At 37.1% G+C, this 14,076-nt stretch overlaps 1 protein-coding gene across 6 annotated transcripts in view; it reads right to left on the bottom strand.

The window, feature by feature from the left end:
• Positions 1 to 14,076, bottom strand: part of CDKAL1 (CDK5 regulatory subunit associated protein 1 like 1) — a 450,247-nt gene that overhangs the window by 179,108 nt on the left and 257,063 nt on the right. For all 6 annotated transcript variants that reach the window (XM_064506972.1, XM_026112679.2, XM_064506971.1 and 3 more), the window contains one exon: positions 13,553 to 13,719. In XM_064506972.1, the coding sequence (XP_064363042.1) occupies positions 13,553 to 13,719 (167 nt within the window). The remainder of the gene's footprint in view (positions 1 to 13,552; positions 13,720 to 14,076) is intronic.

A 14,076-nucleotide genomic window follows, 5' to 3' on the forward strand; every position in this document is an offset into this window, starting at 1 on the left:
ATATAGTAAAGAATGAGAAACTCCTTGTTTTATCATAATATATTTTTTTAAGTTAGAGGTGATGAAATTCTGTAATTATGTGAAAAATCATTGGTTTCATTTTCCTTCCTTTTTCTTAAAAAAAAAAAAAAGAATTTTGCTACAAAGTGCAAGAACTGAAAAAATGAATCTTAAAAACTAGAAAGTGTTTTTCAGTGCAGAGCATCTCAAAAAACCCCTAAACCCACTAACTGCTTACCTCACAGTAACTTGCAGAAAACTGATGGAATTGCATTTGATCTACTTCAGCAGTATGTGCCAAGAGGGAACTTTCAGATGCACTTACTCTGAGAAAAATTAAAATGATAGGCATTCAATAGCCATATTTAAACAAGACTCTAGACAATACTGCTTCTTCTAATTACCTCCCACGGAAAAAAAACATCTTATGGCTTCCACAAGTCTTGCAATCACAGCTGTGGATATCTTTCGGGATTAAGAACATGACTGTTTTCACTTATAGTCATTCCACTCCATTCTCTACTAATATGTCACAAGATGCCTAGCATTAATTAAGTGAACATTTCACCTGTCACTACAGGTCTCTGTATGCAGTAAGAGCCACGAATGTAAGCTCAAAAAACTTAAAAATCCTGAGGGAATTCATCAGATGGTCGCTTATGTACTGAACAATATTGGCAATTCCACTACACAATTTTGTTCTAGAAAGACGCACACCAGTCCTCAATATCAAAGCCAGTGCCTGCTTTGGAAAGTAAACTGCTTGTCACTTGTATCACAGATACATGCAGAGCACACATTACATACACAGAAATCCTAATATAGCCTAGGCATGGTGGTTTCATGTGTGTGCTGGACCCTCAAAGCTCCTTCGAGAGGAGGTTGCAAACACTCTACTGTGAAGTCCTTTCTTTGTGAGCTTTCCATAGCTAAAGCTATACAAAATACACTGCATGCACTTCAAGCATTAAGTTCTGTTGAGCGCATTCATGTATTTTCAGGTATAGAATTGTATCTAAGGCCCCACTGATAAGGACATTTCCCACCAACTACTTTGGAATCATAACTGTTAACTTGGTGGATTTAACAGAACACAAATTATTAACATAAATGAAACAAATGAGACAGAAAGACCCAATGAGCTATCGTCTCTTGTCATTCACTTTTAAGTACCAAAAGTATTCTTTCTTTGACTTACCTTTTACAACAAGAAACTCAATGTGCAGCTCACAAGGAAACAGAATAATGAACTAAGTGAATGCTTTGCTTCATTACTCAAGAAATCTGAGGAAAACAGTCTTCCAAAATTTTTAATGTTCAGAGAGAAATACAGCGTTCCATCCCAAAAGTTTAAGGTAAGATGTTTCCAGGCTTACCACTTATCCACCCTACACCTACAACTCCAATGAAGTACTTTACCAGATAGGTTTAACTGAAATACAGTAGTAACACTTAGTTAATTCTGACAGATTTTCCCACACCACAGATTGCATAAAGAATACTAGATTTCATCACTTAAAAAAGCTATTAGCGAATATCCCAGAGAGAACTTGAAGGACATCATGGGCTAACATATAATTGTACTTTACAGTGTCTTAACATTCTAACATCTGTTTCCTGTTTATAGGCTTTTTTTTCCCTTAAACAAAGAGCTTTGCATTACTAGATATAATTACATATTTCAGCTAGTAGAAAAAAAATGTAATATAGAATTTATTTTATTTCCATCTGGAAAATAATAAAGGAACCACATTTTTAAATTACAAGACTGCAAAAGAAAACTTCTGTCTTTAATCATGACTGAAACAGCTGATTGCCTCTTCCCCCCTGTGCTGTGGAATCTACTAACTATATGAATGAATAGCAGCACCACGTGAAGAAGAGATTTCATGTAAGAACAAAAAGGTCAAAGAGTAGCTCAATTTGTTTTAAGCTGAATGTACAAAAAAGAAAAGTTGTCTTAAATTTGGGCTCTAGCAATATATGTGGGCTATGCTTCAAGCTACTGATCATATAGGAAATAATTTCTTTCAGTTCCTAGCAGCTGCAATACATCAGAACGCAAGGAACATTGCCAGAAAGATTTTTATCTAGTCACTATAATTTATCATAACAATTACAACACACAGATTTAACCAGCTACCTGGAAAAATCAATCCTTCTGTTTGTAATGATATCACGAACAACTATAGGGAATCATCAAGATAATAAAAAACAATATTTGTGCATCTTTGTCAGTATCAGCAAGCTTTTCAGGCAGAGGTTTTTTCCCCCTAACCTCAAGTAGGCAAAAATCCAGTATTTGAATTCTGCCTCATATTTGAATTATGATGATCTGAATAACTTGCTTCCTCGCAAAAGGGTTTTGTTCTCTGCCAACAGTGAAACCCAAGGAAATGCTCACGCATATGGAAACATGACAAAATGCTTCTCCATCCAAATTTCTTCCCCTCCTGGAAGCTGCTAGCATGGGTTATGTAACGAGGGGGCTCCACTGACAGTTGCCTTTCAGAGGCACCGCGGTGGCACCACCAGCAGAACCTGGACAGAAGTCAAGTGGCTGCAGTCCACCTTGTAACACTGCTGCTGCCGCGCACTTCAGGAACAGATGTGCTCTACTGACGCAGGCACAGCAGCAACAAGACGGGACAATTACGTCTGGAAAGCCCTTAACAGTTTTGTTAAAATTAGTGAAGAGGTGAACCCCTCCACCCGGGCCCAGCACGAGCAATAAGGTTCTAAAAATCGACGCCCGTATAGGACGTATAATCACAGACCTCCCAAAGGACACTTGTCGGAAGGCAATGCCTCACCCTCGCCTATACATGAAGTGGAATGGAAGTAAGAAAGCCATATGCTGCATGAGTGCAACGGCAAGCTCTGCACCATGTAATGATATGACTTATGCCCAGGTCTAAGCAGCCCATTAAGAGAAGGGATGTCACACTAGAGCAGTCAGAAGCCCTCCCCATTCTCACCAGTGTAATTTGAACCTTAAAATCAAATCTGTGCGTTGCCAGATGGAAGGCAAAAATCTGTTTTGTCATATGGGAAAAATGCCTTCTAGATTACCAAACAAAAAGCTGGTATTAGTTCAGGCCACCTTCGGAAAGGGATACAAACCAGACTGCAAGGCAGGATTTGCTGGTAGGGCAACCAGCAGCAAGCGTCATATGCTCCACCCTATATATTCCCAGTTGTTCTCCTAGCTGTGGCATCTCACTATTTTTTCCAACTTCATAAAAGAAGCAACTCCAGCTAGTTAAGGTAATTGGAGGAGGGGGACAGGGAAGGATACATATTGCACCTAATCTCCTAAAACAAGCCCCAAACAAAAAACAAACTGTAAGCCTTCAAAATCTTGCTGTATCTACTTTTATGAGAAGTGAGGATAGCTAACAACAGTTCTTACAAAAAACAATACTGCATTTCAGAGTCCAAAGCTTCACCTGACTTTGTTGCACCTCTTCCCATGAGTCATTACATAAACAAGGAAACCACAGCAGCAAATAGTAGCTATCTGCCTTTTTACTTTTACGTACAGAAAAATCAAGAACTCTCCTATTTGGCTAACAAGTACATAGGTTTCTCTCCAACATATTACTTTTAATCTGGTTATACTTGGTATATATATCAAGAACAGAAAGAAACTCTCTGTGGAGTATGATTTTTATATTTATCCAGGAGAAAAATAGTAATTCTCAGTACAGACATCATGCACTGCGTTCCTGAAATGCTTCATAATGAGAAAATTGGTATCCCTACCATACACCCTGCTTCCAGCATCGAAGTAAGATTGACTTCCTAAGTATTTGCATTGGGTAGGTGCTGATTGCTTATCACTCAGCCTGTCTGCAATTGTGAGCGCAGGTAAAACATCCCAGTCTGCAAGTGCGTCACCAAAACACAGCCGATTCAGCAAGACATTCAGCACTTATAATATCAAATAGATTACCTCAAGGTTTTGAGACCTTCAGCTCCCATTTGAACTGGTGCAAGCTGTGTGGTTGGAAACCTGCAGTAAACAGTTCAGTGCTTTCAAAAATGAAACTCTGACTGTTGGTACTGCAGTCACCGTTACAATTGCGAAGAGACTTTATGCAATTTTAGAATATTGTCTGTCCAGTTTCAGCAACTGTAATCACTAAGGTAAAATGGATATTTAAATTAACAACTAGAATGATGGCTTAAGGAGTTATAGTCAGCCAACCAAACAGTTAATTCCTTGTGAAATGATCAATTCTGATGTGCAAGAAAATACACACCTTTTTTTCCCCCACACTTCTAATTTCTCATCACAAAACTGTGCCCTAAATATTTTTTCTGTAAATAAATTAATGCTCCTCTTTGCAATATGTATTAGAAACACATATACTGGGAAGTTCCCTAAAAGGTTACTTACTGTAACAGCACAGTGCTACTTTAAATAAGTTTGTGTTTCAGTCTTATTTTACGTTACCTAACAAAACCTCGAAAATTAAAATGTAAAGAAAGGTGAGAAGTAGGACTGTCACACAATCCCTACACAAAAATACTTTACCTATAACTTGCCCCAACACACTAACTTTTTGCCTTCAGAAGCCCGGAAGAGTGAAACAGACCTGCTAGTCTTATCCAAACTAGGCATTTGTTCACCACCTTAAAAAGTGAGAATCGCACATGATATGACATAAATTTCATGATTTAAAAAAAACCTGATGGTTTCTGCTCAGAAGGAAATCACAGAGTGGGCAGCACACCCCACTATAACTCAGACAGGCCAGTGCCAGGAAGCTCCCCTCTTCTTTCCCTCTTGATTTCAAATGAGCATGTACAATATCTAAAAAAGCGCCTGCTTCAGCAGGTTACAGTGGAATGAAAATAGTGGAACATTATAATCGATACCCGAACCTTTAGCCAAGTGCTATCAGCTTCTATCTTTTGTAGACACCCAATTCACTGACCTCAGCTAAATTTTGCAGCAAAACAGAATAAAAATATTCAAAACTATAATGATGAGATTTATATGACAGAATTTCGGTTCTTCAGTGGCTCATCTACATTTAACATAACTAAATTAACTGAATTCAAAGATTGAACAGAAGAGATTTTATGTCTTTTCCTCAATTTACAATTTTACAGATGCCCACAATCAATATTCTTGTGCAGTTTTATTCAAATTTCTAGAATACATTAATTTCCTTTTTCTCATTTTAAAATCAAAGAAGAATCACCTAAAATCATACTTATTTAAACAAATGCCAAAGCCTAATGAAGTAAGCAGTCTTACTGAAGATTATGCAGATCATGTTGCAAAGTACAGTGAATGTGACAGCTCATCTCTCAAAAAAACAAAGGATTTTATGCATCTAAACTAAATAGAAGTTTTGGAAGAGCATGAAGAGTAGCTACAACTGCTAAAATATTCACTTTATTTGGCAAACATGCAGTTTCCCATACATATCATACCTGTTTTTTGAACAAAATGTTCAGATAATGGTGATTTTTATTTTCTGCTAGTAATCCACCAATGAAATAAGTCTCAGCTCCAAAGGTCTGCTGTGAGCAGACAGTATTACAAATGATTGACAGACGACCCGACACTAAACACAAAATTGAGAGTAGATCTGTCTGCATTTAAATTCTCTTCATTCTTATGATACCTAAGAAGCAAGAGGAACACTCATACGAGCAAATCATAGTTAAACTACAGTTAACATCCACAGCTTTAACTGGTCAAGCAGTGTTACTTAATGTTAACTCAAATTTTTATGCATAGATTATTAAATACTGCAGAACACTAGATATATGCAAAAAGTATTCTCTTTTGAAGGAGAAATGAATCTCACATAAAAGCAGTTCTTTCTCTGCAGTGTTTCTCAAATGAGAATGCTTTTCTAGTACTGTTGTAAAGTAAAGCATGAGCTTCATTCCCACCAACCCAAACATTACTTTCTACATCATCTAGAAGCAAGCCTTTATTGTTTATCAAAGTTCTCAATACAATGACATTTCTAAAGTTTTTAGGGACATCCAAGATTCGCAAATACAACATACAACTTTTAACAGGAATAAGGCACATTCTTCTTTTGACATTTATTAAACCTAATCACATTCCACGAACTTGCAGCAAGCACATCTATCACCAGTCACTACGGACTTTAGGACTGGCCGAGTTTGAGAACTTAGAATTCTAGATTAGACAAAGAGTGTGACCCATCTCAAAACACAGCCAAGATTCATCCCTTTCCTATCCTCGTAATACCCAAATACGTATTCATTCGGAGGTGGACTCACCCCTGAAAAAGTCCCCATGATACTGTGCTTTAAGAAGCAATTTCAAGGAGACATGCTACATTTGGAAACCCAAAAGAGTAAGAATATGTTAAGAGGAAGGTATTGAAGAAATAGAGGTATTTATTAGTATTTAAAAAAATAGAATAAACATAGTAGGCAAAGATGTATGGCCTCCACAGTACATATAAGCATTTAACATAATACCAAAGGCAAAAATAAGCAGGCTTTTTTTCTTTTTCACAAGCCCAGTTGCAACCATCTATTACTGTAGCCTCTAATCTTCCCCTTCCCCAATATCTGAAATTTCTTTCAATTTTACTGCTAGCAAGAAAAACACAGTTTCAGTAGAGGCAACTAGGCAATTACAGCATGGGAAAGTCGCATGGTCCACCGACTACAAAACACTACAAAACTTATGGTAATAAGAGGTCAGAGGTATTCATTTATTTAAATGTATGCCACAGTTGTCATTTTTTATAGTCAAACCAACAGATTTTAACTGGTGCTTTCAAATGCAGCAGTCTATGAAAATGACAAAAACAATACTAGAAACAAAGCAAATACATGCCCTAAAGGCCTTTTAATTCTTGAAATCACGCTGCCCTCTTATTTGCTGTTGAAGAATGTGTGTACATTCCTTTGTAAATGCATTTCAATCAGCTTAAACTCTCTCTTGCCAAAAACTTCAGCTTATGGACAATGCTCAGAAATGTTTAGTGCACTCTTAGAAGAGGAAAGAAGAATATGGGAAAAGAAAAGTCAATTAGTAATTTCACTGTATTACATAACTATGTGCTGTGTCAGGGCATGTCTGGGGAAGCCATCTGTAGGATATCAGCTTCAGTGAGGGTAAAGAACATAAACACTGAGCTGACATGAAAAATCGGAGTGAAAGAGCAAAGCAATACTATTGCGATTCTCAGTACACTTGGTATGCCTCATGCATTTAAAGACACTGCTGCCACGCAGACTCCATCTCAATGGCTGGTTTATCACTAAAATGTCCTGAATTAATAATGGAGATAAAGCCCACAGATGGCATATGGTATGGTTTGAGATAGACTCATTTTGACAGGTGACAAGGAAGACTACTCATCTAGTCATGTGAAATTAAGCACTTAGGGGAATGGCAGGTGTGAACTGCCTTCTTCATACAGATTTGGAAGCACCCCGTCACTCACACAAAGTGCTGCACTAAACTCCCAGACAAATCTGGAAGCAGAGCTAGCGTTATACTTGCTAGGGAGATAAGCACAGGCTGAAATGCAAGCCCCTGCCCCCTTACACCCTGAAGGATCTGCATTCCCCCCTGATTTGGCCAGAGCCAAACTGAGCAAGAAAATAAAGTTCAAAACCTAAGGAAAAGTGAAATATATTCAAGGCAAAAATCAATCTCTAACATTACTCCACTAACATTAATTTGTTTCAAATGGCTATAAACATGGCCCTGTTTTTGACTTCTCTAACTCCCATTCACTTTTTATCTACTACTACTGTTTTAATGGATTTTTCCCATCCCTCCCTCTCCATCAGTCACTGCAAGTGGACGTAAAATGAAATCTCACTAGAGCACTGGCCAATAACTTTGTAATACGATTGTAGAATAAAATACTGAAGGCTACTTCTAAAGCAGGATGTATACTTCATGCCCGTTTGGTATATGTTGATACTATATGATGACAGTATCTTTGTCATCTGGGAGATTATGTAATTTGAACTGCAGCTCTGTGCAGTTATATATGGGCAACTGTACATATGTGCATTCATTACAGGTATTGCTAGGACTATAAAATGGAGCCAAAAATTATCCTTTTCTTTCACCTTTAATCTTTTATGAAATGTAAAAATTTCTGAGCTAAAACATTTTGCCTTTGCCCCACCCAAAGCTCATGTCTGTTTACTTTAATAAATGTTCTGCCATGCATATTTAAACTCAAATTTTTCCTCCGTGGTCACTGACATATGAAGAGAGGGCAGACATTGGAGTAAGGCACAAATCTCAAAATCTTGGTTTGAGATCAAGCTTAAAAAAAGAAAGCTATATACTTCACAACGTGTATATATACATACTTCATAACATACACATTCAGACAGACTGGTAAGACTGTCAGAAAGAACTTTGGAAAATGTAATACTATATCCACTGGCTGGACAGATTTTCTCCGAGAGGAAAACTGAGCGTCTTCTACAGTTAAACCGCAAACTCCACCAACTTCTTCAGTGTCTTACTACCACAATAAAGAAAAACACAATTTTGGTGCATCCTCAGTTCTTTCAGTTTTGTTTTGTTTTTTAAACACAGCAAATAACTGTCTCTACGATACCAATAAATCTCACAAGGCAAAAATCCTAGTATCATCGGTGGTGTTTAAGTTCAAAGCAGCAGTGAAATTCTGAAGCAAAATCTCCAAAAATTCCTTCTCAGTCGTCTGCACAGTGATTCTGATGTGCGCAAACTAGACTTATTTCAAAGACAACCAGAGCAGTGGCTATACTCCAGGCTAACACTGAATATGCTCCAACCCCTTAGTGGGAATACAGGAATTCAAACTGATGATCGGTCATTGAAACAGCTTTGAAACGTGTGGTACGAAAGTTTGATTGAAGGGATTAAATTTAGTTTGAAGTAAAAACTCCAAAATGCACATAATGTAGATAAAACTGCTTCAATTTCCTCATCTGCTCCTATTGCTCCAAACTACTTACTAATGTAAACACAGATATCATCATCAGCTGAAGAAAACAGCAGATAAAAAAATTGTTTTAGATTCCACAGTGATTAATGTGATAAATGTTCTTTTTCCAATGACTTAGATCTGTATGCAGCATATCAAAAAACATTTCATATTTTGAATAATCATAAAACACTGAATGGTTTCCAATAATTCTTTCTTTAAAATGACAAGCAGGCCCAACTGCATGCAGAATTTATTATTTGAAAACATGCGGTTGCTTCTCATCCCAAAATTGTTAATGCATGCCTAAGTACATAAGGCACTGTCACCATCCCATTTACTGGATCAAAAACTAAAAGTACCGAACTATGTCAAAATGAACTACACAAGCATAATGATGTGTTTCATGAGATTAACAGCCTCCCTTGTAATGAGAAACATCTTCGAGGACAGAGTTGCATTTATCTTACAGTATTATCTGAAGGCACAGGGTATGCTCAGTATTTTAAATTATTACAAAAACTTCAACTCATTCCCTATTTATCCTGCCAAAGACAATTGCCCCCTTCTTTGCGCTATTCCCACAATTTCCTCCTCCACTGTGCTGGCTTCCAGCATCACCTGGAAGAGTGGAGCTGCTGCCCATCACTTCTTAGCAGACACTAAGGGACCGTCCCCCAGATGCAGAGCCAGATGAAACACTCCTGGGATGAGCAGCATTTTCTTTTCCTCCATTTTTCTTTTTAAGGAACATATATGCACAATAATAATGAGTCAAAAGACTCACAAAGCCTAAGCCCAGCTGCAAATTTGGGCTTAAAATACAATGGGAAGGTTGCCTTTTTCTTGGGAGTAAAGAGGAATCTCAGGATTATCTCCCAGGAACCAGCCTAAGTAGATCTCTAATCATAATCCCACCCACTGTACAGTGCTGGAGCAAACAGTATCTTAGAGTTCATTTATGAAATAACTTTTTGTGAAAATGAAGAACCTGTAAACACTTTTTGGCAGTTGCAAATCAGTTTTAATCTATCACTAGGTTATTCAACAGCTTTTCAAAGAGTGAGCTAAATATCTTTAACAAAGGAGCAAGCTATCCCAGCTATATTTACGGAAGAAGCCTTCATATTATTTTAGTCAGTGGATCTATTTTCTTCAGAATCATCAAGACAGTCATTAATAGGTAGTTAAAGTGCCTCATGTCTAAGTAAATTTTAATGACCCATCAGAGCAACAAAAACAATGTCAGCTGGGCATGTTTGAAAGGACTTGGTGGGGAGGGGGGAAGGTGAGCAAAACCCAACACTCAAGACAACTCCTCACCCCCTCTACATTTGAGGTGCTGGAACAGTATGCTCAACTTATAGTCCAATTACTTATAGTGTGTCACATTTTTAAAATTTTTCTTTACTCAGTCATCAGTCATATTATTCAGACACAACTTTCTTCTCATTCATTGAAGACATTAGCATGGCCACTGAGGTATGGGGAATTCTCTCCTTCTCTTGCAGTTGTGCCATCTACAACTCAAAAAATGATATTAACCTACACATCCCTATTCTTTTTCATTTTAATCTCCTCCTATTCTGACAAGTGAAAGGCACAGAAATTCCAGCAAGAAGCAGAAGAAACCTATGAATTCCAAGCACACAATTTAGGCAGTGAGCTGATGCTTTTAATTAGCAGAGATTAAAAACCGTGACTATTTGAAGAAAGCAAGACATATTTGTAAAATATTTCAAAATTTACTTTTATGTACAAAAATAGTTATAATGATGCAGTTTATGCAATACGCCAAGTTAAGATTTGAAAATTTAGATAAGATCTTTCAAAACTGATGCTTTTAACACATTTATCTTTGACATAAGTTTTAAAACATAAAATGAAATTCAGTGTTATTGCAAAAAACAAATGAATTCATAGACATTCTGTTATTACTTTTGGAGGTAACAAGAATAAAACAGACATAAAACTAGCAAAACCTTTTACCTGCAGCTGAGCTCCAACAAATATGGCAAAAACTGCAAACGAAGCAAAATCATTGCTTTTAGGCCGAGTCCCTAGGGAAGCTCTGTCCAGCTCTTAATATTAATTCATGCTTTCACATGACTGCTGCTGCTCTAAGCCACTTATCAGCCGTGTTCTTCAGTAAGGTGAAAAAAACCTCCTTGTCTTGCAGTTGCATATGTACAATTGTGTGTATACAATTTTCTTATTTTAAGAGATACACACAAGACTGGAACAACTTTTTTCATTTAAGTTTGATATACAAAATGACATGTTTAGTATATTTTCCCATGTATACTTCTTCACAGAAAGCTAAATGTCTACCCAGTTAGCAACGGGACATCTAACCAAATAAATTAATCAAATGCATCACCTTTTAAGACAGTTAATGAGAAATGTTTGCAACCAATAATACACTTCATAGTTTTCTTAGGAGATAACAGAGCTATGTCTGGATTTTATCCTAATCAACTGACATGAAGGTTAATCAACTTCTCATTTTCTTTCTTTTGTTTTTTTAAACAAATCGCAGTGTTATCCTTTCCTCAACTGGAAAGTTAAAAGCACATTCTCCATAAAAAGTTTGTTTTGTCTGGTGAAAATGTATACAGGAGACTGCCAACATTCCCCAGTGATCTTTCACAGATACAGGTCTGGTAAATTTGGAAGAGGGGAGTAGACAGAAAAGCAAAAGATTAAAAATAATAGTAATTTACAAATATAGTCTGACAAATCATCAGAATTGTTTCACCAAATTATAAACTCAGAAATTCTCACTCACACATAAATATGATTAAATCATTCACAAAAAACTGCCATATAAACTGGAAATTGCATGAGACACTGAAGAAGACAGGCAATAGTAGATGTAGTTATTTGTGAAAAAGACTGACGTACACGTGATCCATGCTCTTCATGGCAACACTCAAGACACATTTTCAACAGGCCTTCATGAATTCCTCTGGCTCTGCCATCACACTTAAAGATCCATTTTTAAAGAGACTAGTGCACATTCCTGAATATGAGTGAGGTACAGACAGCACTTCAAGGACAGTCCTACTTCCAGCACTTTGTAGAAAATTTGAAAATAGAAAGATTAGAGACCATAAATCAAAACCATTCACAGATTACAGAGCTGACATGGTCACACTCGCTCAGATGGCTACTGATTGAAGGAAAGCAAAACTACCTCTCACCTTCCTCAGATTATATCAAATTGAGAAGACTACAGTGTCATTTAGCTGGCACGTGCTTATTTCCAGAAACTGATTTAAAAAAATCCCTTTGGGAATACTCATAAGGTGAGCAGCACTGATAAAAGCAGCAGTGTATGCCAAAACACTTTTTATACTAGGAGTTAAAAATGAAAGCAAAGACAATGACTGTCAAAATTGCTAGAAGCCTGATTTGCTGTTCTCTAAGATACCAAAAATGTTAAAATGGAAGAAAAGAGGGAAAATCAGTGACAGATATGAGAGTTCAAGATGGAATGCAAAGCTCTAAGAAACACAGCCAAACCTTCCCCCTAAAGTTTTCCATTCAGTATGTTGTTACAACTTCATCGTGGCTAAGCATATGTTAAACCAAAGAATAAAAGAGCAGCCTGGGAAATTTCTTGAAGTTTTCTGCAGCTCATATCCTTTAGCTGGTGAAGTGAAAAACTGCTCATTCTTAGCAAGGAAAATTCTTCTTCCCCATATGCTTCAATAGGGAAAGATGCAGTATTGTCATCACAGCAGAAAAGGACTCTGCTCAGAAAACACTGCCCTCAGCATCTTGAGGAATCATAAGTAAAACTATCAATTCTATACCATCTTAGGGAAAGCAGCATGGACACCAGTTATTTATCTGGATACACATGGCTACAAAATTTATCTGAAGCTATAACATTCCCTGCTGTTTTATTCCCTTTAAATTTAGAATCTTTCCATGAACATGAGTAAATTCATTTGGTGACCAACTGATGTTTCAAACAAAGCTCTCATAACCTTCCTGCTTCTCATACACATGATATTCTTTGAAATTTCACAGTACACAGAGTTGCTTCTAATTCCATTGAACTACCTGGTTACAAATTTTTCTTACACAGATACACAGTTAAAATTCCCATTTCTTGTCATGGAAGCTCTGTGCACTCTCAGAACAGCATTTGACATTCAAATATGAATACAAGGTTGAGTGAGACCAGCATAAAGTGTTTCTGGAAATATCCATCTGAGGAATGAATAGAAAGAAGATTTCAATCCCATAGTCCATTGCCTGCTAACAGCATTTCCTTTACTTCTTGAAAAATACTAGACCTGTGGACAAAACCCCAATCACTACGATCAAGATCTACAGGTCAGAGATCTCAATCATATTATCATTACAAAATGATTTGAATATCTTATTAATTGGATAACTTGCTGTGTCAGGCAAACAGCTGAACACTATTAGTCTAATTCTATAAATTCATGTGCAGCCGATTTTTTTAAGCTGTTGTTTTAAATGAAATGCACTACACACAGCATTCCATGCTGACTCAGTCAATGAAGGTCTAACCCAGCATATAAATGATTCTCTCTCTCTCTTTTTTTTTTTTTTTTTTTCCTTACCTCCAGATGCTCTAAAATATAGGGAGGGTTTGTCATGCCAAGCCTCAGCATAGCTCCCTCAGGAATAGCTTCAACCAGCTTCCACAGGAGCGTTGGGAGGTCTGTGCCAATGTCTCTGCCATAAGCCCCTGTGTCTTCACTGGTCAGCCATATCTCACAAACACCCTCTGTGAATAAAAGAAAGAGATAATTAACAAATCTGTTTTAGAGCTGTTTATTTTATCATACAGCTGCTCAATCTTTTTAATGCAGTATTTCACAAGGCTATTATGCGGCCAGACTCGGTATTCAATTGCAAGGGGGAGGAAGGGAGGGGAAAGGCTTATCCCATGGGTAACAGTGGGTTATTAAGTTCATTTTATGAGCACAAGAGTGCTACAACAATGCTGTAAATTATCATTGCTGTGGAGTGATTAACATTCACAGCCAATGACTAATTCTGTGCTGCCACTACAGCAAGTCAGTCAAGTCTAGTACTCTGCTCTATTTTTTAAACCTAATTCATTAAACACTGCAAGCAACAT

This window comes from Dromaius novaehollandiae, chromosome 2, assembly GCF_036370855.1.
Source record: "Dromaius novaehollandiae isolate bDroNov1 chromosome 2, bDroNov1.hap1, whole genome shotgun sequence".
NCBI lineage: Eukaryota > Metazoa > Chordata > Aves > Casuariiformes > Dromaiidae > Dromaius > Dromaius novaehollandiae.